Genomic DNA, 27,788 nt, shown 5'->3' with positions numbered 1-27,788 from the left:
CAGATAGACAGTACAAAGAACCAATGAGCTTATATGGGTCATCACAGAAGGCAGTGGTCTTAGTACCTATGGCCTAACCATTATTTTGGTTGGTAAAGAAGATGATTCACAAACAGGTGGGAGCAGATCTAGGTAAGCAGCTGCTACTTTTGTACAAAATCACTTGAGTACATTTTAGAGAAGTTTAATATTATAGGAAGTCTGGTTTTGTACCTGGCAATATATACATGTGACTCTTTACTGTTGTACTGTTTTTAGTTACACAGTACAATTGACATTAGAGGTAACAGTACTGTAGAATTTGAGTGAGTTTATTGCTTACGTTTACTTATATTGTTGCACAATATTTGAAACATCAGTAGTCTTCATTCTTGGGGAAGGATTATTTTTGGAAAGATAGCAAGGGAGCTTCATTTTTAGCAATTGCAGATCACTTTTGCGGTGATTTGAGAAGGAACATTAAATTAACTCTAACAGTACAAGCTTGCTAAAGAACAGAAAACAATGAATACTAGAAAACACCAATAACTCAGATCAGTTATACCTGAATTATTTTTTCTAGCCTCATTTAAATATTAAAGATTCTAGAACTGAATGATCAGAAATATTTTATTTGATTTTGTGGATGGTCGTTTTCCCTTGTTCATATGGGTTGTACACAGGAGTGAGGAACACACAAAAAACGTGTATAAAACCACACAAACTGACATAAGGGGGCTGAGGAACCAGTGCAAACACTGACTAGATTAAGTTGACAGTGTGTCTCTAATATCCTAGAATAATCTGCCAGCCTGAGAACAAAGTTATATTTACTCAAGCAAAGCACAATGTTTAATTCTGTTTGCTTATGGAAATGAGCTTTAGTGTATTTGAGAATTCTCCTCTTAGGTATTGCAGGATTAGTGGTAGTGCAAGCTTCCATGGGCTGCCCCATCAACCCTTCACATATCCTGTAACCCCTCCAGCTAATCCCACACCAGGCTAAATCAGTCTTTTGATCCCATTCTGTCTTTGTTCTCTCTGCTGAGCCTGGCAAAGATGGGGCTCATTCTGATGCAGGCCAAGCAGTCAAGTGTCTGCATGACAATAGACATTATACAGTAACAAATGTCCTTGGTAACCTGACCCAGCTGGGTATCTCCAACCTGCTGACATGCCAGATGCAGCACTGTGCTATGTTTGTATAGTGAGGATTTCTGGGAGGTTGGAAACTGGGGTGTAAACTGTTCTTTACAATCCAGTTCTGTTATGTGTTCCCTAGGATTCTGTCCTCTCAGAGCGGGATTATGAAAGCTTGGTTATGATGCGGATGCGTCAAGCAGCTGAGCGACAGCAACTGATTGAGCAGCTCCAACGGGAAGATGAGGAAGAGTCGCACACATAGCATGGTGCAACACACATTCTTTCCCCTATCCTTCAGCTAGAAACTTTTCTTAAATTAAGTCAATAAACCTTTTTTAAAATTTATGGGAATTTTTTTTTTGGGGGGGGGGGGAGAGATGGGGAAGAATGACAGAGCTAACATTCAATATCCACTCACACCTTGGAAGGGAGAGATGGCAGGGGTAGGACATTAGAATGGCTGTCACCTAATCCAGACCCTAAAACAGTAGCTGGCCTGTAATGAAGAAGCTTTTTCTGAGCGGTGCTAACAAAATGCAGCTCCCCCAGATGTAAGAGCTGTATCAGGATTATGTCTTGAATTTTATACAGGACCAGAGGTTTTTCATATAGCTTCTCCAGTCACAGACGTAGACTGCTGAAAGTAGCCCATGGAAAGAAATCACACGGTCTCTCTTTTATGAATGCTTTATTACTTTAGCAGGTACCATAGGAATTGATCAGTACAAATCAATCCAAGAATTACATTGCAGTTGGTGAAATTACACAGCCAATACCTGAAATTCACAGGTGTTTTCTCCTGCAATCTACTTCTTTAAAGATAGCTCAGAGCAGGCGTTATACTGGAATGGCAGTCACAGGGCTGACTGGGACAATGTCTGCCTCTGCTAGCCATAATCCCACCTGAGAGTCCACATTCAAACTGTTCTCAAGGCTAAAGTGAGCTTGTTCAAATAGCAGGGACTGGGTCTGGCAGCCTGATCTTACTGTTCCAAGGAGAGTGCAACAAATAGTCTGACACACCTATTCCGGAGCTGCATTTAAATGGGGGCCTTATCTGTGAGAGGAACTTCTCCAGGGCAGTCCCAAGCAGGGGCAAGACAAGGCTAGTGCTTGACCTGACTCAAATACTTACTGAATGGACACGGTTAACACTTAAAATGCCATTCAGACAAATACTTAGGAGAAGGCTTTGACTCTCCAAAGGATTCATACATGAGTTAGCCTTACAATTAAGTGGGCATGTCTGCCTCCCTTTAGGCTGTTTTCCATTATGTGAAGTTTTGACTATGCAGCATTTCCCTTGAGGGTACCTGGAAACTGGGACAAAAAGGAATTAAGCAGTGAGGAAGCTCAGTGCCAGTCCTGTGCTAGATGATCCACAGCAATGGTTTGTCCAGGTGGAACTCTGCAGTCTTCCATGTTACTCCTTGTGGAGACACCAAACCAGAGTCTGGCCCACCCCTGTCATGCTGACCACGCGGTAGCCATATTTCTCCAGCTTGTCCAACACAATACGGGGTGCGTCGTTCACGTAGTACTCCCAGCTACAGCCAAACAAGAGGAAAGGAAACAAGATGGAAAAGTTGTACAGGATGGAAAAGGCACAGCTTTCCTTCCAAAGAGCCCTGGGTCTCTGGCAATGTCAAATTAATCTGTACAAGACACTGCTGAAATCTGTCAGGGATGAGCTTTTTCCTGTTACAAAGAGTCACAATTTTGGCCGAGCTATGAGCCTATGATAAATATGAGTTTATGCTGACTCAGTAGGAATACTAGAGTTTGGCAGCTAAATTCTCTGAGGGTTGTCTGCATTGAGCATGTGCCAACCGAGAGGATTTCCCGACTTCTAGATGTAAATCCCCCCAGAAAACTTGGTTGTAAAAAAAAGTTGAGGTTATTAAATATTACTTAAAAATATGGTGGAGAGTATTTTTAAAATATGATGTGGAAATGTCAGAGCTTGCTGAAGACATCTATTTTATATCTTCTGACACCATACTTAGCTATAATTATAGGTATTGTATAAAGACTCTATCTGCCTTTGAACTTAATACTTCCCATAAGAAGCTTTCAACATGCTTTTTAAGTGTCAATTTAGGCTCATGTTGAGGTAAGTAAATACTAGTTCCATTATGCAGCTGAAGGAACTGAGGCAGGAAAACTTCGTACTTACCCATGCTTGAACAAATTGATGGTGAGCCAGGCTCAGAACCCAGGTTGGATTTTTTTGTTGTGTGCTTTAAACACAAGACCCTTAGTTGGGCAGACAAAAGACACATTGTATTTAACTCAGGGATTTGGCCATCAGTGTTTGTAATCTGGCTGAACCATTGTGGACTGACTGTCAAAATTTACAAATGCCTCCTCTCCAGCTTAAAAGCTAGCACAGAAAAATGTAATGTTCCCCGACATCATCAGAGCTTAAATCTCAAGCTTACCAAGTGGCATTAGCCAGGGGTCCATTCTGAATAATTCATATTAGCCACCCAGCCTTTAGTAACAAGCACTGCCAACATAAATGTGCCAAATTGGGAGATCCTAAACTAAATAATTCAAGGGCTCAAGCTGGAAACAAAAAGTTGCAGTGCTCTCCCAGACTCAGCCTGTTTGGGACAACAATAAGAAACAACTTAGAGTGACCTATGCAGATGTTCAAAATATGATCACACGTGCTTGATTGGGCTTCTTCGGTTTGGGATTTGGATATACCCTGGGACAGGGATAGATTAAGCAATAGGCACAATAAACACATACTTTGGACTCAGCCTCCCAGCTTTCCAGTGAAGGCATTTTCTAAGCTTTAGTTTTCTTATTTAAAAATAAAAGTTGCTATCCATCATTACAAGAAAAGCCTGGTCATGTGACCCACCTGTAACTGATGCAGTAGCGTCTGCTTGAGCCTGCAGGATAAGAAAAAGCTGTCTGGCCCTACACCTACCACCAAAGATGACCAGACCCGCCCCCAGATGCTGGGAAGGGCTTTTAGACACCCTGCTGGCTGTGCAGTATTGGCGCTTTCCTTACTGAGGCTCAGATCTCAGCTCCACTGCACAGATCAGATGGGGGGATGGGGAGGTTCTAAAATGAAATGCCTCTCACAGTATATGGCGCAGCTTTGCACAAGGTATTCATCCCTCTTTCTTACAGGCTGTGAAATACTTAATGTCAGTGTTATAAATAGGTACCTGAATTAACAAGAATTCAGGCACAGTTTGTCTCCCTTTGAGCTTTTATTTCAGGCTCACAGCAAACTCAGATCTACATGCAGCAATTTGTGGTTGAGTTTCAGGCTTATAATAAAATACTGGTTATACAACTGCATTAGGGACGCTCAGAACACAGTGAAATCCACCCATTGTGAAGCTTTGTTTACAAGGAGGTAGACAGGAAATCCTGAAGTGCTTCATTTTGCTTGGAGTTAAGCTTTGCTCTTCCTGCCTCTCTGAACCGGTTCTGCTGGGCTAATGAGATGGAGCTGCTGCATTCCAAGGGGGTTATTTGCTTCAAACCCCGCAGTGGGAGGAGGCAGCACAGAGCTGCTGCTCTCCGCTGTGGCCACCAAGAACTAGCCTGTACACATGCCATCATAGCAAATGAACAGTGTGATCATTAGCTTGCACTGCATAGTAGTCTGAGGCAGATACAAAATATGAGGGGCAGGAGGAGTCCTGGGTTCAGCTCCTTATTGGAAAGCCCAACCCCCTTACTACTGGACAGGACTAGATTCTGGGATTGCTATCAAATGCCTTACCTCAGTCATGATTTGCTTTTAAAGCTGCTTCTGATTAGGAAGTGTCTTACAAATTGGAAGCTCCTCCCCAGCTATTGAGAGCCCTGGGATTTTTCTGGTGTTATTCCTTCTTTAAAAACAAACAAAATCTAGCGGTGATTGCAGCGGTGAGGTAGGGAGGCTTTTCCATAGGGCTTTTTGCTGGGGTCCTCTTTCCCCAGGCATTACTCCACTGCCTGCCCCCATTCATAGCTCTGTGAACAGCAGCAGCATGAAACAAAGAATTTCTTGGCAATTTCATTGCTACCCAGTGGCTCTGAATAGCAGCATGAAACTGATCATACTTGTAAATTCCATTCTAGTGCCAAAGCTAGGCTAGGGGGCAGAAGAGGCACTAGAACTGGATGCAGGAAACTAATGCAGCGCTGTCTAATATTTGGAAGGCTCTCTTCAACCATAAGGACTAGGACTTTTTCTTCCCCAACTGAGAATTTAAGCACTAGAGAGGTAGATAATTTAGGCCTCCATTTGCCAGGGTGATGAGTGAGCAAGGGGTTTTGCCAAGCTCAGATCACTAAAGCTTTACAACATAAGAGGAAGTGGGTAGGGCTCCTTCTGTGTGATTGATGCTATTTATTTCCTCCTTCTCCATTCAAAGATGGAGATGGACTGTAGTCAGCAGAAAGATAGAATCATAGGACTGGAAGGGACCTCGAGAGGTCATGGAGTCCAGCCCCCCGCCCTCAAGGCAGGACCAACCTCCGTCTACACCATCCCTGACAGATGTCTATCTAATCTGTTCTTAAATATCTCCACAGAGGGAGATTCCACCACCTCCCTTGGCAATTTATTCCAATATTTGACCACCCTGACAGGAATTTTTTCCTAATGTCCAATCTAAACCTCCCTTGCGGTACTTTAAGCCCATTACTCCTTGTCCTGTCCTCAGAAACCAAGAGGAACAAATTTTCTCCTTCCTCCTTGTGACACCCTTCTAGATATTTGAAAACCGCTATCATGTCCCCCCTTGACCTTCTTTTTTCCAAACTAAACAAGCCCAGTTCATGAAGCCTGGCTTCATAGGTCATGTTCTCTAAACCTTTAATCATTCTTGTCGCTCTTCTCTGTACCCTTTCCAATTTCTCCACATCTTTCTTGAAATGTGGCACCCAGAACTGGACACAGTACTCCAGCTGAGGCCTAACTAGTACAGAGTAGAGCGGCAGAATGACTTCATGAGTTTTGCTTACAACACACCTGTTGATACAACCTAGAATCATATTTGGTTTTTATGCAACAGCATCACACTGTTGACTCATATTCAACTTGTGGTCCACTATGACCCCAAGATCCCTTTCCGCCATGCTCCTTCCTAGACAGTCGCTTCCCATCTTGTATGTATGGAACTGATTGTTCCTTCCTAAGTGGAGCACTTTGCATTTCTCTTTATTAAACCTCATCCTATTTACCTCTGACCATTTCTCTAACTTGCTAAGGTCATTTTGAATTATGTCCCTATCCCCCAAAGAAGTTGCAACCCCACCCAGTTTGGTATCATCTGCAAACTTAATAAGCGTACTCTCTATCCCAATATCTACATCATTGATGTAGATATTGAACAACACAGGTCCCAAAACAGACCCTTGCAGAACTCCACTTGTTATCCCTTTCCAGCAGGATTTAGCACCGTTAACAACAACTCTCTGACTACGGTTATCCAGCCAATTATGCACCCACCTTATCGTGGCCCTATCTAAGTTATATTTGCCTAGTTTATCAATAAGAATATTATGCAAGACCGTATCAAATGCCTTACTAAAGTCTAGGTATATGACATCCACCGCTTCTCCCTTATCCACAAGGCTCGTTATCCTATCAAAGAAAGCTATCAGATTAGTTTGGCATGACTTGTTCTTCACAAACCCATGCTGGCTATTCCCTATCACTTTATTACCTTCCAAGTGTTTGCATATGATTTCCTTAATTACCTGCTCCATTATCTTCCCTGGGACAGACATTAAACTGACCGGTCTGTAGTTTCCTGGGTTGTTCTTATTCCCCTTTTTATAGATGGGCACAATATTTGCCCTTTTCCAGTCTTCTGGAATCTCCCGTCTTCCATGATTTTTTAGCTAAAGGCTCAGATACCTCCTCTATCAGCTCCTTGAGTATCCTGGGATGCATTTCATCAGGACCTGGTGACTTGCTGACATCTAACTTTCCTAAGTGATTTTTAACTTGTTCTTTGTGTATCCTGTCTTCTAAACTTACCCTCTAATAGCTCTAATAGCTTCTCCTCTGTTTTAATATTTTCCAAAGAGAAATAAGCAGATCAAGTAGGACTGGATTTTGGATGCAAATAACATGTCAGTGTCACTTGCAAGTAGAAGGTGGTGTCAGAATCAACACAGAAACAGCAAAATAATATGCAGGAGCCTAGAGAAACTAGAAAGTAGCATTACAGGCAGAAAGTGGCATTAAAAACTCCACTTGGAAAAATACAAACTAATATGCCTGGGGGTGGAAGGAATTGGAAATTCACTCAGGGTCTGATCCAGTGCCCACAGAAGTCAATGGAAAGGCTCCTCTTGATTTCAGTGGGCAGTGGTTCAGGCATTCAAAAGGGACATCAGGGCAACAGCAAGGCAGAGAGTGGCTAAACTGGGTGTCAGCTTGCAGTGGATTCTAGCAGCAGAAGAGGCCAGGAACCAAATCAGGGAACCAGGAAGTGAGTTATTCTCTATGCAGTTCTGGTGCAACTACATCTGGATTATTGTGTGTAGTTCTGAGCACTTCAGTATCAGAAATATTAATAACTCGCTCAGATAATGGCAACAGAATGATTAGGGGGCTGACTAAGGGACTGCATTATGAGGAAAGGCAACAAAGCAAACTATGGGTATTTTGGTGGAGCAGGAGAAGGAAGGTGTGCACCATGAGAAGAGCCAACAGAAATTTGGAGACTGCAAACAGCAAGGACTTTAGGGTAGTAAAATGGAAACATCACGACAGAAAAAGGAAAGATGTAAGCTTAGCATCAAGAAATGCTTCCTGGCAGTGTGAGCAAGTCTTACTTTAAGACAGTGACATGCTACTGCATCATCCTGGGCACGTCACTTTGCTCCTCTGTACCTCAATTTCCACCACTTCCATCCTGGGGATAGAGACATGAGGGGTATGTCTATGCTGCAATACAATACCTACGGCTGACCTGTGTCATCTGACTCAGGCTTGCAGGGCTCAGGCTGCAGAGCTGTAAAACTGCAGTGAAGATGTTCAGGCTCAGGCTAGAACCAAGCTCTGAGACCGGCCCTCATTGTGGGGTCCGAGAGCCTGGGCTCCAGCCCAAGCCTAATACCTATAGTTATGTAGCCCAGCAGCCTGAGTCAGCTGGCACAGGTCAGCTGTATGTGTAGACTAGAGATGTTAAATATGGGTTAATTGAATAGTCGATTAACCTCGTTAATTCTTATCGGTTAGTCGACTATTCTATAGTCCCCGGGCAGCCCTGTCCAGGGGGGAGGGGTCTGAGCTCCTGGATCCAGGAGCCGCAATTGAGCTGGGCTGCCTGGCTCCTAATACACTTTAAATGCAAAGCCACAGAGGGGGTGCAAGCCGGGACTGAGCTGGGCTGCTGGCCGGCCCACTAAAAAATGTACTGACAGGTGGTTGTGGGGAGGAAATGCATGTAGAAATGCTCCCTTCACATGGCTCCCCACCCTGGGAGCAGGGAGAAGCTTGTGCTGCCTTCATCCCCCAGGCCAATCTCTCGCTCCTATTGGCTGGTTGTTTCTGACCAATAGGAGCTGAGAGATTGGCTGGGGTCAGTTCCTATTGGCTGGTTGTTTTCAACCAATAGGAGCTGAGGATTGGGCTGGGGACCGGGAGATCACCAGAAGCCTCCCCTTCCCTCAAGAGTAAAGTCACACGGAGCAGCCCTGCATTTAAAACAGTGGCTGGTGTGTGCCTGAGGATCCTGAGAGGGGCATCCGTGGCCCGGATGCGGTGGCTTAGCAGGCCGGATTCAGCCCACAAGAGGTATCTTGCCTATCCCTGGGCTAATGCCTTAGAAGAGTCCCAACTTCTAATCCTAGCTCTGTTGCTAACTTGCTAGTTGCTCTTGGATAAGTCATGTAGGTGCCTAAAACATATTTAAAACTCTGATCCAAAATCCCAGTTCAGGTGCCTACAAACAGTAAAAATACCTGCCCCATAACCTCTATGTGCCTCAGTTTCTCTACCTGTAAAGAGAAGGTCAAATTAACTGGAAAGCTCTGCAAAGCATGCCCATTATAGATCAAGTCTATCAACTGGAAGTCATGCTGATGACCCTGTTCTCTTGAGAAAAGAAATGGCACAAAGGGACGTTCTCTGGATTCACCGCAACATTTGTTGAGTGATAGACTTCAGGGTAGCAGCCTCACAGAGAGAAACATTGGTTTCCTTACAGTTCAGTACTACATCTGTCTTAATGAGAAACTGGAGAGGCATTAATGGAACACTTCACCTCCTTTGAAATATGTATTAACTGCAATGCTAAATAATCTGTGCCATCTTGTGTTTAGCTGTGACACTCAGAGTACTTTGCCCAGAAATTAACAACAGCTCTGTGTAAGCTCAAAAGTCTGTCTATCTTACCAAGAAAAGATATGACCTCATCCCACTGATCTCTTTAATGAGAAGAGACAATTGCACATGCTAGAAAGAGGGGGAGCTATCTGACAAAGGATTGGACATAGTGAGAAGGGGAAGCAGATAGAGAAACAGTACAAGAAATACTTACAAATGGTTCCCCAGCATGTTCCTCTTAATGGCACCCAGGTAGTCCATCAGATGTCGATCAGAATGTTCATCTCCAACCATCGTGGGTCCAACTTCCTGCAGAAGAAAATTTACAATTCAGCAGATGAGAAAAATACCATACTCCCTGCATTTCTTCAACAGACAGGTTAAACAGAATAGAGACAAAAAGCCCAAAAAACAAATCCATGCAATGTGAGGTAAGGTCTGCCCCCCTCACACACATTCACCAAAAAAAGTCCAAAATGTGAGACTGAGGGGAAGCTTATCTCTTGCATTTGTTTGCCAATTTATGTGCTACCAGGAACACAAACAGCACATCTAGGAAGGCGAACTCCTCGGAAGGTGACAGAGAGATGAAACTGTTGTAAGTGGGCAGGAGAGATCATGTTTACTAGAAACCTCTTTGTTCTCTAAAGCCTGGTCTACACTACAAAGTTCAGTAAATGCAAACCATCTTGCAGCTGGGTTGACATGCGTCTACACTTAAAGTTATCTCCCACCACTACAGTGACACAGTAACATCACATCCCTGAGTGGCACAGAGACATAACTGATGAATGAGGTCAATACTAGAGCTAGCATGTAACTGAATAGTCATGCAACTGCATCAAATTTTAGCGGTTACATGACTATTTGATAATCCCTGGACACAGGCAGCTAGTGTGCTTCCCAGTCCCACTTCCAGGGAGGTGGGAGCTGGCCTGCCAGGGGTAACAGTTTAAAACACAGTTTCCTGTGCAGACCAACTCCTTCCTAGCTCCCTTCGCAGACAGGTTGCTTGTCGCCCCATGCTCCTGCCTATGATACAGAGGCAGCAGTGTGGGGTGGCAGTAGCTCCTGTCCAGGAAAGGGGTCTGAGCTCCTGGACCCAGCACAAGCCAGAGCTGAGCCAAGATGCCTGCCTGCCTGGCTCCTAATACACTTTAAATGCAGAGTTGCAGCTGGGGTAGGTCTCAGATCCGGCACCAGTGGGGACTGAACTGGGCTGCTGGCCAGCCTGCTAAAAAATTTACTGGCAGGGGTGTGTAGAATGCATTTAGTCTATAGCATTCACAGACTACACTATTATATCGCTAAATTAAATAGCCCCTTAGCAAGAGTTCTGGAAGGCAAGGATCAGTGTGGGGGGAAGAGGAGAGATTGACTGCAGTGTTGACATTCCCTCAGGCTACTAGCTGTAGAAATACATATGGCTTTCACAAGTATTTAGCACAATTATAGTGTTTGGCTACTGATTTTGTTTGTCCACTTAAGCACTTCCTACAGGACACAGAAGCCTCCTCCTCTCACAAAGGGAGGGTGAGCCTTAGGCATATTTCAGTAGCAGAGCCCTCTGCTGGCTAAACAAGGAAAGGTGTTGATGAAGCTCCAAAAGATGCTTTAATCTAGAGAGGAATTCTCTAGCAGACAAGTGTGGTTTCATGAAATGAGAGTAAGATGCTGGTGACCAGGCCTAGGAATAATCAGGCACAAAGAAACACTAATGAAATGTAAAGGGATTGGCACGTGTCCTTTAAAGTGAAGAAAAAACAATGAGATGGAAAGACAGAGGTGCAAGTCATCTGAGTGTTTATATTGTGCAGTGTACATCCCATCTGCTTATATTAAAGAGCATCTGCACAGTGCTACAAAATGTGCCACTTTACATAACATTCCCAGAGAACTTCCAAAACTAAGGTTCTAATTATACTATAATGTATAAGGCTGGGGGTTAAAGTTAAAACATGGTAGCCGTGGATACAAATAGGCCTGTTTTACAACACGGATGAGATCAAAGCATGCTTTACCTTGTTCTGAATTATACTATTGCTCTGGGCTTTTGCATGGCTGGTTAAAACTATTAGCTCCCATCTACAGGGTAAGGATGAACTGTGTATCAACTATGTCTGGGAACAACACTCTTGTATCAGAGTCCTCCCACACAACAGTAATTTCAGGGCTAACCAGAGCTAAAGACCACACACAACAACAGTACAGGTAAGGGGGGAGAAGGACGTAAGAACAAGGCCTCTCAAACACGGAATACTCTGCCTGTCCATAGCACTTCCATACACAGAGTTCAGAATGCTTGACAGACATTATTTTTTTAATCTTCACATTTGTGAGGTAGGCAATTATCACCCTACTCAGGGCAGACAGATTCTAGTCAAAGCAATTTAAATCAGGAATTTAAGTAGTGAAGTGGAAAGCCTTGATTTTCATAACTGATTTTATTAAAATTCCATTTGTATCCCAGTTATTTTCTAAAGAAAAGTGCATTCTCGTTGATTGGTATAACCACACACACAACAGTTGGACTGGAAGGGACCTCAAGAGGTCATCTAGTCCAGTCCCCTGCACTTAACGCAGGACAAGTATTATCTAGCCCACCCCTGACAGGTGTTTGCCTAACCTGCTCTTAAAAAATCTCCAAATCTCACATGCTGATTTATTGAAAACAAGGAGTCCAGTGGCACTGTAGAGAGTACAGTAATAGATTTATTAGCTTTCATATAAAGCCATTACACTGGATTCCTTACATCTTTTTGCTACCCTGGAGTGTAAACTATAACTACAGGCATTTATATAAGCAATTATAGAGCTTGATATTTTCATATTCTATTTAGGTACATTTTTAGTATGTTGAAAATGATGAATGATATATTGTGTATTTACTAGATAATTAACTTTTTGCTTATGATTTGCACCACACTACATTAGTGTGGTAACTGGAATTTAATTAAACACACAAAACAGCATATGACATTTATTTCTATTATGAAAAACAAGCCCCTAATACCATGAGTGAACTATTGTGCCATACTTATGATGCTTGATCTCAAAAGCTGGATGTTTTTCCCAGTTCTTTATATAGAAAAATGATCTTTAGCTCAAGGTTACTGATACAAGTTCATGGATTCAGCACATTTATCTTTTATGTAAATATTGCTATCATAAGTTTAGATGTAATGTATTTTATATTAAAGTCAGATTTCATTTTAAATAATAATTTATTAAAAAAATAAACATTTAAATAAAGTCAAAAAACCAATTTAAGTTTTAAAAAAATCTAATTTTTTTATTTTTCCAACAAAAAAATCTATTTTTATACACCACGGCCCTATGTTTACAGAAATGGAAGAAACGTGTGATTTGTGTGCAACCACAGAATGAGAATCCAGTAATCTCAGCTCCTCGCCCCATTTTACAGAGCATTATCAACTGCTACAACTGGGCCCGTAAGATAGGTGCTGTTCCTGAAAGGGGGGGGTCTCCCACTCATTCTAGAACCCAATACAACTACCTCCAGACCACAGGCACCAAATGCAATAGTTAAAAACACATTTAACTACTTTGATTTAGTTAAGAAGATCAAGAGGGTAAAATTCGCATTGAGTCAAAGGATTTTATTGCACCAAGCAAATGGGGAAATCTTTGCTCTTCCTCATTATGGGTCAATTACAATTCTGGCCCTCTGAATGGGAAAGCGGGCAGTTGTCTTCTCTGGAGCCAGCAAGTTTGAAAGAGCAAGAAAATAAGTTTTTTGTTTTTACAAGAGAGATGAATGGTGGTGCCCAGAAGATCAATGGAATTTCAGAAGAACCAGGGATATGTCCAGAGGGGATGAAACAACTTCAAACTGCCTAGACCAGTGATCTCCAAACTTTTCAAGCACAATATCACTTTTTGAATGTACGTACAATCCAGGGTCTAACTCAAACCCAAATACCTTTGCCCCGCCTCCTGCCCAGCCTCTTATCTGTGGCTCCACCCTGCTTACTCCACATTCCATCCCTTCTCCTTCTCACACTTTCACCAGGCTGGGGAAGGTGACTGAGGTGCAGGCTCTGTTCTTGGGCCAACGGGTTCAGAATGTGGGAAGGATTCTGGGCTGAGCCTTGGCCAAGGGGTTGGAGCCTGGTTTAATGCCTCTCAGCTCACTCACTATACAAATTGTTCCAATACACCTCCCTCAACCCGCCCCCAACTCCCGTGGAGATGGAGTAGAGAAGACAGGAGAGGGACACCCTGACATCAGTGCCCCTCTACCCACACAGCAAGCAGGAGGCTCCCAGGGAACTCCAAGACAGAGGGCAGCAGCAAAAAATGCAGTGGGGAGAGGGGCAGCTAAAGTGTGGCAACTTGACAGCCTCCCAGCCAAATCACTCAGGATCAACTGTCAGAAGCTCCAGGATCTACCAGTAGATCCCACTCTACTGGCTGGTGACCACTGGTCTAGAAGTACAGACTCAGGGTCTGACCTTGCTCCTACTAAAGCCATGGCAATTTCCATTTTCCTCTTGACTTTAGTAAGGGGAGGAGCTGTTTCCTGTATCTAGTTTACACTAGAAAAGATGTATTGATACAGCTATACCAGCCCACCCTCCTAGTGTAACTGGCACAGGAGTGTTTTGGCTGCTATCACTTATGCCTGGCCTGTGGGTCTGAATGGAACAAGCTATAGTGTCAAAGCATTTGTTTGCCAGTATAACAATGGCTAGCCTAGGATTTAAAAGTATTGTTAAAAAAACCCCACACATCTCTATGATTACACTGGCAAGTTTTAAGCTTAGATGTGGCCTTAGTGACAGAAAAGAGAGGGTTACGCTGAGGAAATAGCAAGGCCTGTGAACAGGAAAGGAACATAGCCTAGAGACCTTGCATTGTTTTCCATAAACTAACTTTAGGGATACATCACATGTGAACTGTTCCTGGAACATAGGCTTAGGGTGACGGGTGGGCAAGGGCACAGTTATGTGAGCCTGTGTTACAGAAGCTAACAAACTAACAACAAAAGCAGTGCACATTGATCTATTACTGCATTAGCAGTGAAATTACCAGACGGTAGAGACAGCTAAGCCCTGCATCATGGCAGCATGACTTTGATACATCTATGGGAACGGAGCACAGCACAATAAGCTAAACTAATGTAACCTCTGATGGGGAGGGTTATTAATAGGTCAGTCCTCTGCCCCAAGGGGCTCATCCATTAACACAGCAACTCAGACAATGCATGTTCCTTAAAACAATAGTCTCTATAATAAGAGCACACCTCTAGCACTAGATAGTACTTAAAGCAATTTACTAACTGTTCTGTTCTCTAATCTTTACAAAACTAATCAAACACATATTTTAGAGTCGTGTGACACAGGGTTATGCTATCCATGGCACGCATTCCTTTAATCTTGCAACCACGGGATATACTACATGTTTAAAGTATCCATTATTTTGAGTCCCTCTCCTACATTCTGGCCAGCAATCTCAGTTGGACCTACTTTCCAACATTCCAAACCACAGAGCAGCTTCCAAAAAGCTATTGCACAAAAACCAAAAATCTGGCATCAGAAAGGCAGCTATGCACCACTTCTTCTGGCCATTACCAATGTGGATCCGATGAAACCAGGGAGTTTAAAAAAAAACAAACAAACAAACAAACAAACAAAAAACCTTACATTAGTCCATTTCTAATTTCAGTTGGTGTTTCACTTGTAGTCCAATGACAATTTTAAGCTCTATGACATTTGCTAGAGCTGAGATCTCAAAATCTCCAGGGACATATCAGAGGACCCAATCCTGAAAGTGGATCTACCAGTGTGGACCTCTGTACCATGCAGAGGCCCATCGATTCCAGTAGATTTCTAAGAGAGGACAGGAGTTGACCTCAGCAATCCAAATGTAGGACTGGGGCCGTATTTGTAACTAGCTCTGAAGATTTATGAAATGTGGAACCGAACATGGGGACTATGTGACATATACACACTCAGTTTCTTCCCATCCAAAGCTTATCTGTGGTAACTAAGGTAACCTGGCCATGCAGACACAGAGATATGAAAATCTGTACTAATAAAACTAAAAGCCTGGAAATAGCAAGTATTATATCCAATTATAAACAAGATGAGACGGCATGTGGCTTTTTAACCTATGAAGGGTTAAAGCATCTACCCCATTACAGTAAACAGGAAAGCCTTTTTTCCATTATATCAGGGGTGGGGAACCTTTTTCGAGTCAGAGGCTACTACAGAAAAATCAGTCCAGGGATGCACATAAGTGAGAAACAAAACAAAACAAAACAAAAAAAAAAAACCCCTCACCAGCATGGGCTTCCCATTAAGGATGTTAAGAGGTGGGTAATTGGGTAATTATGATACAATCTGTCGATAAGGGAAGGCGCTCAGAAGGAGCTACTCCCTCTGCGACTGCAGTTTAAATGTAGTAATAGCTGGGCACACAGAATAGAGGCGGTGGCGGCAACATGGGGAGGGGTGGGAGTGGTACCATGGAGACAGCGCTTGGGGGAACTGGTTTTTGAGCTGGCTCCCCCCCAGCACTGACTCCTTTTTCCCCCCACAGCCTTGCTGCCTCTGATATAGAGGAGGCAGGGGGAATGCGAGTAGTGGACTAATCGACTGCTTTTTTACATCCCTACTCCCCAATACTGGGGGGAGCCCCGAGCCTCCGGGGCTGGATCTAGGCAAGCCAGCAGCTGCATCTGGCCCCCAGGTCTTAGATTCCCCACCCCTGCATTATATGCTAGGGATGCAACATCTTGATTAATCAGTTAACTGGTTAAACACTCTGTTTAACCAGTTAACCAACTAAACTGAGGCAGACAGGCTAGAGTGGCCCCCCACCCACTGCAGACAGGGGCTGCTCTGGCCAGGTTAGAGAGCCTCATGTCAACAGTGGGCCCCCACAGGGCTGAAGCAACCCCTGCTCACAGCAGATGGAGGCTTGCTCCAGACCACCAGTTAACCGTAATGGGTAAGCATCACCCAGCAAGGATGATGCTTACCGGTTAACCATTCACATCCCTATTACATGCCATCATGTTTTCTCACTGTATGCAATATAAACACAGTTTCAAAAGTGTGTGCAACAGGAACAGTTCTTGCAATGCTGTTTGTATTTTATACTGAACTACTGACTATGGGCTAATTTGTTTGTTTCACCGTCAAAAGATCCTATTGCAAAAACCCATGTGCTCTTATTCCGAACTTCAGTCAACATTTACAATCTTCCCCTTTAAAAAACAAAGAAAAAACAACTTTTGTCTGTTGTTTAGGCTTTATCCAAACACCACCTGAAGCTCTGTTAGCAACCAGGGTGTTTCCTGCACTGTGTGAACCAATGCTTTTGTCCTGTACATGACTACATTGAACAGGTAAGCTATAGACTAGTTGGAATGCTCAGAACGCAACCGTCAGATAAACACCCCTTTCCAGTCACTGTGCTGTAACCATGTTTAAACATGGTTTCAATGATATTGTTACATATTCAATATGCATAACCTAGTCATAGTTCCTATTTCCCTTGGTAGGGCCATCGAGCAGAGGAACAGATATAGGACAATTTGCAAGGGATGCTGAAAATTGATGTTGAAGGCAGCCACATGTGCTGGTTTGTTGGATAGCAGGACAATTTCTTCTCAGACAGACTCGGGCCCTTACATCTAGTTTCCCTTTCCCTCCGTAATTTCCTTAAATTACTGCTGCACTATGGACTATATTTTTTCAGAGCCCTAAGGGATTGCCGGGACTAGACTTTTCGTAGGTGATTGACAGTTAACTCAGGATACAGCAGTCTAGCATATACATACCCTAAATGATGCCTATATGAGACAAGCAGGAGAGGAAGAGGACAGTAGGCTGGGGTTCTTTCTCTCTAATTCCCAGCCAGTCTCCCAGAGACAGTTATCCAGCTATGTACAAGACAGATAAGTGTAAACCATGTATCCTGAGAAAGGGGAGAGAACTTATCTAGCCAGTACAAATATCAAAACACAACCAGATAACACATGCAAGGATCTACCTTGGGAAGGGGAAATACAGCAAAGTGGAGAAGAGAGAATGACTGTATTAGCTGCACAAGTGAGCAACTCTATGAGAGGGTGGAAAGTCAACTGTCACCCAGCAGTTTGCACCTGTACTAAGGTACCTACACAGCTGGACAATAGTGCTGTATGCTGCACTCCTGGAATGGAGGGTGTGTGTGAAAAGAGAATCAGCTGCCATCCAGGTGCTTGCAAAAACTCTAGTTACCGCTAAAGCAGAACAGCAGTATTTCAGTACCACAAAGGCAATTCAGGTGCCATCCCGCTGTTTTTAAAATGCGCTAAAATCTCTGTACAGCTAGACAACCACCCCATCCATGGCACCTTGGAATTAAGTTGGGGGTGGGGAAGGAATCAACCGTTAGCAAAAGTATTAAGTTACCTGCACAGCTGGGCAGCAGTACATCGCCTCTCAAGAAAAGGGAGAGGGGAAATCAAGTGTCATCCAGCTGCTTGTAAATTCGAACACAAACAAATCGCCACGCCTGGCTGTCATACCCGCCGCCATCCCCAGGCATAAACAAAGCCATGCCCTGGAAACACACCGCCAGGCAGCGTGTCAGAAACAGGCGCGCGCGTTAATGAGAAGCAGCGGCTCCCGGGGACAAGCGCAGGCTCAGGAGAGGCAGAGCGAGTCCCGCCCGAGTGCATCTGGCGCCCAGCGCAGCCTGCCGGCCACACACCCGCGAGCAGCCAGAACTCGCCCTGCAGCCATGATTCAAAGCAGGGACGTGGCTCCCGGGCCTCTACGCCAGTGTGTGGCAGCAAGCCCCCGCCCGGGCAGGGAGAACTGCAGCGGGCTGCGCTGCGCGGGCGGGGAAGGAAGAGCTGGGGCCGGATCCCGAGAGGCGCTCGCATGCCCGCTAGGAAGGCGGAACTACGGCCCCTGCGGGAGAGGCGGGCGGGCAGAGGGTCCCGCGCCCCCACTCACCATGCGGATCTGCGTGCTGATGAGGACGTAGGGCATGATCCCGGCTGGCCCCTGCCCCGCGAGACACCGGCACCAAGGTGGCTGCTCCCGCTCTGCGCCTGGCTCTGCCCGCAGCCCCAGCTTAGCTCCCCGCACGTGACAGCCTGGCCAGCCGCGGCCACACCCCCGCCCGGGGCAGCAGAGAGCCCGAGCGGGCCGCGCGCACCTGAGCGCGGGAACTGGCGCTTTGCCCCCCTCGCTGCTGCTGAGCTCATCCCCTGCCTGGCTACGGAGGAAGCAGGCGGCTCCTGTAGCGCACCTGAGCGAGCCACTACGAGGCGGGTGCGTAGCGTGCTGCTGCCAAGCTGGGGCACCTTACAGGAGGGGATCTCCAAAGGGCGCAGACGGTCTCTGCGGACAAGACCTAAGAGCAGAGGGTTGGGGGGAGGCCAGGCCAGAGGAGTAGTTGGGAGTCAGTCCATGGAAAGCATTGAAACCCAGGAGGGCTCTCGTGCCCTGGATACAAAGGGAGCTAGGGGAGGGCGGGGCCCTGCTTTGGGCTTAATTTAACTCCCCCCTTTTTATTTGCATCCACCGAAGGGAACCAGAAACACCACCACCACCACTATGCTGCAGATATCTGCACTTGGTGCAGATATCTACCTTCCCAGGCTGGGGATATCATCCCATCTAACTCTATGAGCAGCATTCACATGACTGTAACAGGACCCTTCCCTCTCTTTGCTCCAGATTAGGCAGGAAGACTACTTGGAAAGGAGGAATTAAACCTGAACTCAAAAACACCTGACTAGCTCTAGTCTTGGGAGTTGTTCCAAAAAAGTGCCTCCTGCTGCCAGCCCCTGCAGAGCTTACCTGCAGGGATACTCTGAAAAATGAAAGCAAAAAAAAAGCAGAAAGTGAAGCTATAATACTTGCCTGTCTGCAAGTCAGAAAATCATGATCCCCATAGCAAAGAAGTTGTGTGTGTGTGTGTGTGTGCGCGCGTGCGCTCGCACGGAATGTATTGTATCCAATGCAACTTTAGAAGTAGGTATTGCTGCCTAAGGCAGGGCTACTCAACACACATCCCGTGGTCCATTTGTTTGTGGTCCACGGTGCGGTTTGGGTTTACGTGGGGCTCCACACGTAGCCCAGGGATGGGATCCTTTGAACATAGCTTCCACTGTGAACATGCTCCACAACAACAAGTCAATATAATGGTCTTCTGTTGATTTGCATTTTAGTAGTTAAATTCCTGGACTGCCATTGCTCATTAAAAGTGCTGTCATGGGTGGAAATTGGGTAAATATTGCATTTTATTAATATCAGCAGAACTGACTTAAATGGGGCCTGCGTGTTGTGTGGTCTTGCCTTAATCTTTGTATTCATGCCCGTCAGTGTGAAAGAAGCATAAATATGCAACCACACTTAAGTTGCGGCCCTTAGCATGTGCTGTGAGTATCATTGTGGCCCCAGGGGCTTCCACAGTTCAGTAGCCCTGGGCTAAGGAGTGAGTATAAGTGAGGCTATCAGGAAACACAATAAGGCTACGTCTACACTGCAGGCTTTTTGCGCAAGAACAATTGTTCTTGCGCAAAAGCTTGCGGAGCATCTACACTGCATGTGCGTTCTTGCGCAAGTAAATTTACAATAAAGCATCAGAAAAAAGGGCTTCTTGCATAAGAGTTATTCCTTTCCCCATGAGGAATAAGCTCTCTTGAGCAAGAGCTCTTGTGCAAGAAGGCAGTGTGAATGGACAACAGTGGTTTCTTGCACAAGAAACCCTATTGCTTAAATGGCCATCTGAGCTTTTTTGCGCAAGAGAGCGTCTACACTGTCATGGATGCTCTTGCACAATAGCATATCTCTTGCGCAAAAGCACAAAGCAGTGTGGATGTGCTCTTGCGCAAGACCTTTTGCACAAGAACTCTTATGCAAAACAGTTCTTGTGCAAGAAGCCTGCAGTGTAGAAATAGCCCATGAGTATAACTATAATCCAACTTTTGCCCTCCTGGAAGAGTGAATGGTCCCACTAGTACAGAGTATTGCAAAGTAATCCCCTTATGCCTGTGAGTTGAATATAGCTCCTGAGTTGCAGTGTTTCCCAGAGACATGATGAGCAAAGGTGTTACCCACAGAAAATCTGTATTCTGTTATCACTCTGCGGTTGACTATTACAGTAGCATTTTATATGTTCAGAGACTTGTATAAGCAGTAATAATTCCTCACTGCACCCTGGAAAGGGAGGTAAGTAGTAATATCTCTGCTTTACTGAGGGAGAGACTGAGCCACAGAGGATTGATATGACTGCCCAAGATTGTGTAATAATGCAGTTAGAGACAAAAGGAGACCTCAGGAATCCCTAGCCTTCTCTCCTGTGCTCAGTTCACTACTCCAGACAGTATCTAACCAGATGGAGCATCACACAAATTATGTACAACTTTCTACTCTCAGAAAGCAGATACATTTTCCACCACATCACTGACTGCTGGATAACTTCTCTAAGATCATTGATGTTGGCTCTAGAAGAAGACAGCATCTTAAATCTGGATTTAAGAGGGATTGGATGAAGAGATCAAAATTCAGTAAGTAAAATCCCTAAATATGAACATGTGCTGTGCGACTACATTCAGCCTTTATGCCATTGATAAGAATGTCATAAAAAGGCAAATTTGACACACAGCTCCAGGAGTTACCATACTAGGTAAGACCAGTGATTCAGTTAGTGCAGAGCAGAGTCTGTCTCCAATATTTGTTAGTTTCAGCTGCTTCTGAAAAAAGAAGAGACCCAAAGTGGGCAATTATTAATAACCTCCCCACAGGGGAAATTTCTCTAGTCCTTTCAGTCAAGGGTAGGTCTACACTTCAAGCTGGGAGTACGATTTCTACTAGCATGCTAAAACTATAGTGTAGCTGCAGCAGCATGAGCAGTGGGATGGGCTAGTGGCCTGGAGTTCTTACCTACAGTCTAGGATGGGTATCTCACTGCTTATGCTGTTGTGGCAGAGTATATGCTAGGGTCTTGTATGGGTATGTATGTGGGCAGCTACATCCAGGCCTAGGGAGAGGGGAGCCAACAGGGCTATTTGGCATGGGCCTCAAGCTCAATGGGGGCCTCAGATGTAGACACTTGTTAATTATATGGCATTTGATAAGTTTTGCAACTTGTTTTTATGCGCATCCCTCTTGTACCAAAATGTGACACACACTCTCTGCTTAGAGCTGCAAATTTAAACAAAGAAGAGATATGAACAAGGTTAGAAAAACATTTGTTAAATTAAAAATATCAAATTATGTCTCTTTTTTTATGCCTTATTTTGTTTTCATGGATCAATATTTTTTTTTTATTATTGCTGGAGGCCTCAAAAGCTGGAAGTGGCCTGGACCTCTGTGAGGACTTATTGCAGCTAGATTTTTAGCACACTAGCTCATGAGAGCTAGTATCAGTATGTCTCCTTGAGCTGGGAGTCTAGGACTCTCATTGACCCCCAAATGTAGACAGGCTTGGCTTTTAGTCTGAAACATGGAGGTATATAGTCCCTCCAGACTTTGCAGGGCTCTCTTTTTAATAACAGTCCACAAAAACATTTGGTTTTTGCTACTTGAGACAGAAAACAACCCTTTCAGATCCTTCCCGGTAAAACTTCACTGACTGAAAACCAAGAGATGGAAAGAGCCAATGTTCTGCACAGATTTTTCTTAGTATTCTTTATCAAAATGCTCTAAAATGAATTTTCGTTGCTTGCTTATTTATTGTTTTACCCTGCAATGTGATAGGAAGCTGTAAGAGATTTGAGAGAAACCGTTTTGCGTAGCTTCACTGTAGCTTCTGCAAGTACTTTTGCAATTGGCTGAGATGTTACTTTGTCATGTCCTATGGCAAGGGGATTAAATCAAATCAGAACCTAAGGAATGAACTGTGCACTACTCCAAGAGAGAGGGGGTATGTTATTTTTCCCTCTAGCAGTGAAAGAAGAATAGAACTTAACACAGCTTTGTATTCAGAACACTGAAACCAGCATGTTCTACTGAGCTAAATCCCTGGGGCTACGTCTAGACTGGTATGATTTTCTGGAAATGCTTTTAACGGAAAAGTTTTCCATTAAAAGCATTTTCGGAAAAGCGCGTCTAGATTGGCAGGACGCTTTTCCGCAAAAGCACTTTTTGCGGAAAAGCATCCGTGGCCAATCTAGACGCACTTTTCTGCAAAAATGGCGATCGGGGCTTTTTTGCGGAAAACAAATCTCTGCTGTCTACACTGGCCCTTTTGCGCAAAAGTTTTCGGAAAAAGACTTTTGCCCGAACAGGAGCAGCATAGTATTTCCGCAAAAACACTGACAATCTTACATGAGATCGTCAGTGCTTTTGCAGAAATTCAAGCGGCCGGAAAAAGTGGCCAGTCTAGACACAGCCTGGTTGTTCTAAGCTTTGTCAAGTCCAGCCTAATCCAACACTGACAATTTAAATGGAAATTTACAGAACAAAGTTAAAAGTCTTTTATTTCTGGAAGTGATTCTATATTAAAAAGAAACCACAACTCTTTTGGAGCTAATCCCATTTTCCAAGAGTGATTGTGTACGTTTAAAAAAATACTATTATTATTTATGTGATTTAAGAAGATGATTAGAATGCAGGCTAAGAGCCAGGACACTTAGGTTCTACTTCTGTTAGTGTCTCATCATATTGCTTGAGGTAAGTCACCCCGTCTCTGTGTTTCTGTTTAAAACCATGAAGCTAATATTTACCCACCTCAAAGGATTGCTGGTAGGGTTTCCATTTACAGTACAGGCAGTCCCCAGGTTACGTACAAGATAGGGACTGTAGGTTTGTTCTTAAGTTGAATCTGTATGTAAGTCGGAACTGGCGTCCAGATTCAGCCGCTGCTGAAACTGATCAGTTTCAACAGCGGCTGAATCTGGACGCCAGTTCTGACTTACATACAGATTCAACTTAAGAACCCCAGGCATCCCCAAGTCAGCTGCTGCTGAAACTGATCAGCGGCTGATTCCAGGAAGCCCGGGGCAGGGGCTTCCTGTAGTCAGCCACTGGTCAGTTTCAGCAGCGGCTGACTTGGGGATGCCTGGGGCAGAGCAGCTGGGGTGCTGCTGGGTTGGTCCAGTAGCGCCGCCGCTCCTGGGCGCTACTGGACCAACCCAGCAGCACCCCAGCTGCTCTGCCCCAGGCGTCCTGATTCAGCCGCTGCTGAATCTGACCAGCAGTGGCTGAATCAGGAGCCTGGGGCAGAACAGCTGGGGTGCTGCCCGGTTGGTCCAGTAGCGCCCAGAGCGGCGCTATGGGACCAACTGGCAGCACCCCAGCTGCTGTACCACAGGTGTCTGGAGCAAAGCCATGGAGCACGGGGGCAGCGGGACAGCCCAGACGCGCCGTGGCTGTCCGCTGCCCGCGTGCTCCGCGGCTTGGCTCTGCTTTGCCCCCCCCCCCTCCTCCTGGTCTGCAGACTAGGGGGATGAGGGGGGGGGGCAAAGCAGAGCCAAGCCTCGGAGCGCGTGGGCAGCGGACAGCCCTGTCTGCTGCCCACGTGTTCCGCCGCTTTGCTTCCTCTCCCTGGTCTGCTGGAGACCAGGGAGAGGAACCCTGTTCGTAACTGCGGATCCGACATAAGTCGGATCCGCGTAACTCTGGGACTGCCTGTACTACAGTTTTGTAAACTTTGGAATTTTCAGCTAAAATTAATTAAGCAAATGTTAGTTAAACACCAAAGTCAGTGGTTTAGTCTTTCTGATGTTTAAATGTTAACTGTTTTACAGAGTTGTTGACTCAAGTCCCATGACTTGAATTTGAGTCCGACTTAAGTCACCTAGGTGACTCGACTTGAGACTCGGGTTAATTGTTTGTGACTTGAGACTCAACTTGAGACTTGCTAATTTTGTTAAATCGACTTGGTGAAAAAATTGTCTGAAATGCCGATATCGATGGCTTTGCAAAAGTGACTTGAAATTTTTTAAATTAAGACTTGAGACTCGACTTGGGACTTGACTCGAAAGTGACTTTAGGGACTCAAGACTCGACTTGAGACTTGAACTGTAGTGACTTGAGACTCTACTTGGACTTGACAATGATGACTTGAAGACAACACTGCTGTTTTACTAAACAGTCAATCCTGAGTGTGTTAAATCAATAGACCAAATTCACCCTGGGTATAATCCCACTTATGCAAATGTTAAACCTGGTTTAAATTTGATCCAATTGGTTTCTGCTCTGCTCCAACAATTCATACTCAGATGAATCATTGTAAAATTCTGCTTGGAGGGTGAGGGAGATGAATTGACACATGGGAAACAAATTAAGTCAGTAGGAGAGGTTGGCATAGGATAGGCTTTTTTTCCCATGGTGCAGATGAAATTGCTTAGGGCAGTAATATATAAAACCGCCAAACTCAGCAGACAAGTATCCCAGGGTTAGATGAATTGGTTAGAGAAGAAGACACAGAGGTAAGTAGCTATGCAAATATATGGCTTTATTTTAAGCACCTCTCTCTTGCAATTGAGGTGTTGCTTCAGAACAGTACTTAAGTACAAGTCAATGGGACATAAGGATATGCTTGAGTAAATATGCACAACCAGTCCTCTAGCAGGAGGCTGTGGAACAGTGCACTGCTGCTGGAAGTGCTATGTTTGGATGACATTTTAAACAGAAGTCTTGATCACTTACAGTTATGAACAATCTCAGGATCCTCTTTGCAAGAGTAGGGATATTAAACCTTGGCCATGTTCTGACTTAGTCAGTAGTATCATGTAGTCTGGAGAGAAACTAGAGGAAGGATGGCCCAGGGATTGAGGAACTAACCTGAGACTCTGGAGAACAGATTTCCATTTGCTGTTCTGCCACAACCGTCTTACTATGTGACCTTGGGCAAATCACTTAACCTCTCTGTGCCCCCATCTGTAAGATGGGGATAGTAGCATTTTCCTACCTACTCAGAATCCTAACAATAGGGGCCATATAATTACCTAAGATTCGTTAGACAAGGTTTTGTCCTTCCATCATTCCCACTGCAATTCCTACTGGGGTAGTTACTCTGTGCTGCACTCTCAAGTGTTTGCCATGTCACTGGTTATCATGGCTACCACATTCTCCCTCACAGGTGGCTGCATTTCTGGCCCATGTCAGTGATCCCAATATCCAGAGCTGACCCGTTCATAGGACAGTTTGAGGTGGCTGCACCAGGCTCTGAGCTTTGGGGTCCCCCATAGCAGCCACCCCAACCTTCCTATAGACGGGATGGTCCCCTATATTCAAGTTAGTCTGTGAGGTCCAGGGCAGCTTCAGGGATTACCTGGGAGGTGCACCTGGTGTGGAGTGGCAACAGGGGCCAGGACCCCTCACTCACAAGGGTAGCTGGAACCACAGGAAGCAGAGTGACCCAACAGCCTGTTCCACCACCATCTCCCAGACAGGTTGCTCTGCTTCACTGCAGTGATAGGAAGCTTGTGCTCTGCTCCCCCAAGCTCATGTCACTTGGGAGAGCAGAGAGAGCTGAGGTCAAGACACTCTGCTTTCTGCTGCCACAGTAAAGCAGTGTGACCTAGCTGGGAGATGATGGAGTGGAACTAGCTGCTGGATTGCTTTGTTTCCTGTGACTCCAGCCACGGCAGTGAGTGTGGTGGCCTGACCCTTGCTGTCATTCCACACATGCCACCCCCCCCCCCCCCCAGCTATCCCCTGGGTTGTGTTGTTTGTAGAAGAGATGCAATGGGACTGGGAGAGGGTGGAGCAGGGGCAAAAAGATGTGGAGTAGGGGTGTGGGAAGAGCTGGGGGGGGGGTCTGTGGCAGGATGGGGGTTGCCCCAGACCCCCTTACTTTACAGATTGTTGATATCAGCAAGACTGTCTGTGTTTTAGGGAATCTTTTTGTTTGAAGGGTGCTCTATACTTGGCACTAACCTTCTTTAATATCTGCAGGAGCTTCAACATGCACATCTCCAATTATCTTGATATGGCAGTGTCTATGGCTTGCCTTGTCTGCTGGTGACTTCTCTCCAATATTAGCTCTCAGCTGCAGAATGTAATAGAAATTTGAAATCCACATCCAGCTTTCAAGCCCAGATCTTTAACACATAATCATTAAAAAACTGGGCAAGGATTCTTATTGCCTGGCAGGCTGCCAAGTTCTAACTAGTCATCTTGGCTCATGTAATTGTCTTAATTTAAAAAAAAAAAAAAAAGAATTGCATGCTGTATTTTCATATTTTGTTTCCTGTTCAGACCCTAAATCTGTGAGGGAGTCCAAGATCTCTGCACACTGGTAGTGTGAGAATTAGCTGTAAATCTGAGTGTAGTATATCTCAGGAGTACTGTTCATTACCAGAAATAAACTCACTGGTGTTCCCATTTGACACTAGCTCCACAGCCACTTAGTTGTTCTCAGACATAGAACTGCCTGGAGTACCTAGGATAGAAACAGGGCCCACTGCTTGGGTTTGGGTTTTTCCATGTTCAGTAATTAATGTAAAAGGCAGATAAAAATTATTTGGCTCTGTTGTATTATGAACAACAAAGCTGTGATCTACAAGAAGCAAGTGGAATATGAATAGATTTTTTTTTATTATTCTAGCTGCAGCAGCTTTCTCTAAATAATGCTTTCTTTTCTCAATAGCACCCACTTTAATTCCTTGTCTGCAATATTACTAATTGGATGTAGGGTAACAACTTACAGTAAGGGTGCCTTTGAATCTGACTTTTGTTGCTTAAAGGCAAGTTGCACTGTACAATATTATCAGATGTTCTAATTACAGCAGCTGATTACAAAGAGTAAATCACGTTTATTAAAGTATTTTAAACATAATTTTAATAAAGTGCTTAAAAACAAGCTACCATCTGAGGATAGGGAGTAGAACATGGGAAATGGAAATCTGTTAGATTGCATGGAAACAGGATTTTCAGATGTTAGAAATTCTTATTCTAATATTGTTCATTCATAATCTATACGTATTTTAAAAAATACAGCCCTTATTTTACAATTTTGAACATTGCTTTATTTCCCACACTTTCCGATAGGAGCTACGTTCTTTGTATTGCTACTCTGTATCATCAGACTGAGGCTGCTTACTGAGAGACAATCTGCCCAGTGTATAGATAACTAGCAGGTGAGGCACATCGTAGAGCAGGCAATCATTTTGCATAGATTACACTTAAAGGAAAATTCAAGAAATTAAAAATATGTAATAGAATTTTTTATTAATGTGCTTGCAAAAGGGACGTAAAAACATTTTAAATTATGTATGATTTCAACTTCAAACATTATTCATTTTATTGAATAATTACCATACATAATAAATTTGAATCAGAAACTTGTAAAACTTCCACTACTCTTTCTCTAACTAATTTAAAATATTTTTTGATTTCTCACAATAAACATTTTCTTTGCACGAACTAAAATGACAGTTGAA

General features: G+C 44.4%; 3 protein-coding genes across 9 annotated transcripts in view; 2 read left to right on the top strand and 1 right to left on the bottom strand.

Moving 5' to 3' along the window:
- DNAJC17 (DnaJ heat shock protein family (Hsp40) member C17) overlaps positions 1 to 1,468 on the top strand; it is a 32,471-nt gene extending 31,003 nt beyond the window's left edge. For all 3 annotated transcript variants that reach the window (XR_012903435.1, XM_075927114.1, XM_014576318.3), the window contains one exon: positions 1,262 to 1,468. Coding sequence is in view for 2 of the 3 variants with exons in the window: in XM_075927114.1 (XP_075783229.1) it covers positions 1,262 to 1,384 (123 nt within the window). In the remaining variant the exon portion in view is untranslated. The remainder of the gene's footprint in view (positions 1 to 1,261) is intronic.
- A 325-nt stretch (positions 1,469 to 1,793) lies between these two features.
- On the bottom strand, positions 1,794 to 18,578 carry GCHFR (GTP cyclohydrolase I feedback regulator). 2 transcript variants are annotated; one of them, XM_075927117.1, is made up of 3 exons: positions 18,400 to 18,578; positions 9,639 to 9,733; positions 1,794 to 2,669 (listed from the first exon to the last, which is right to left on the bottom strand). In XM_075927117.1, the coding sequence occupies exons 1-3, from the start codon at positions 18,433 to 18,435 to the stop codon at positions 2,546 to 2,548; spliced, it is 255 nt and encodes an 84-aa protein (XP_075783232.1). In that variant the 5' UTR covers positions 18,436 to 18,578; the 3' UTR covers positions 1,794 to 2,545. The 2 variants fall into 2 exon arrangements, with proteins under 2 accessions (XP_075783232.1, XP_006128736.1); XM_006128674.4 differs by lacking the exon at positions 18,400 to 18,578 and adding an exon at positions 17,851 to 17,988.
- A 5-nt stretch (positions 18,579 to 18,583) lies between these two features.
- Positions 18,584 to 27,788, top strand: part of RMDN3 (regulator of microtubule dynamics 3) — an 84,242-nt gene continuing 75,037 nt past the window's right edge. The window contains exons 1-3 of one of the 4 annotated variants that reach the window (XM_075927105.1): positions 18,584 to 18,720; positions 20,833 to 20,963; positions 27,397 to 27,485. The gene's annotated coding sequence lies outside the window, so the exon portion shown is untranslated. Of the gene's footprint in view, positions 18,721 to 20,509; positions 20,964 to 27,396; positions 27,486 to 27,788 lie in introns of those variants that run through there. The other 3 variants (XM_075927107.1, XM_014576311.3, XM_075927106.1) reach the window with 3 other exon arrangements.

The sequence above is a fragment of the Pelodiscus sinensis genome, chromosome 4 (genome assembly GCF_049634645.1).
Source record: "Pelodiscus sinensis isolate JC-2024 chromosome 4, ASM4963464v1, whole genome shotgun sequence".
Lineage (NCBI taxonomy): Eukaryota > Metazoa > Chordata > Testudines > Trionychidae > Pelodiscus > Pelodiscus sinensis.
This window is presented reverse-complemented; position numbering and strand designations above follow the sequence as displayed.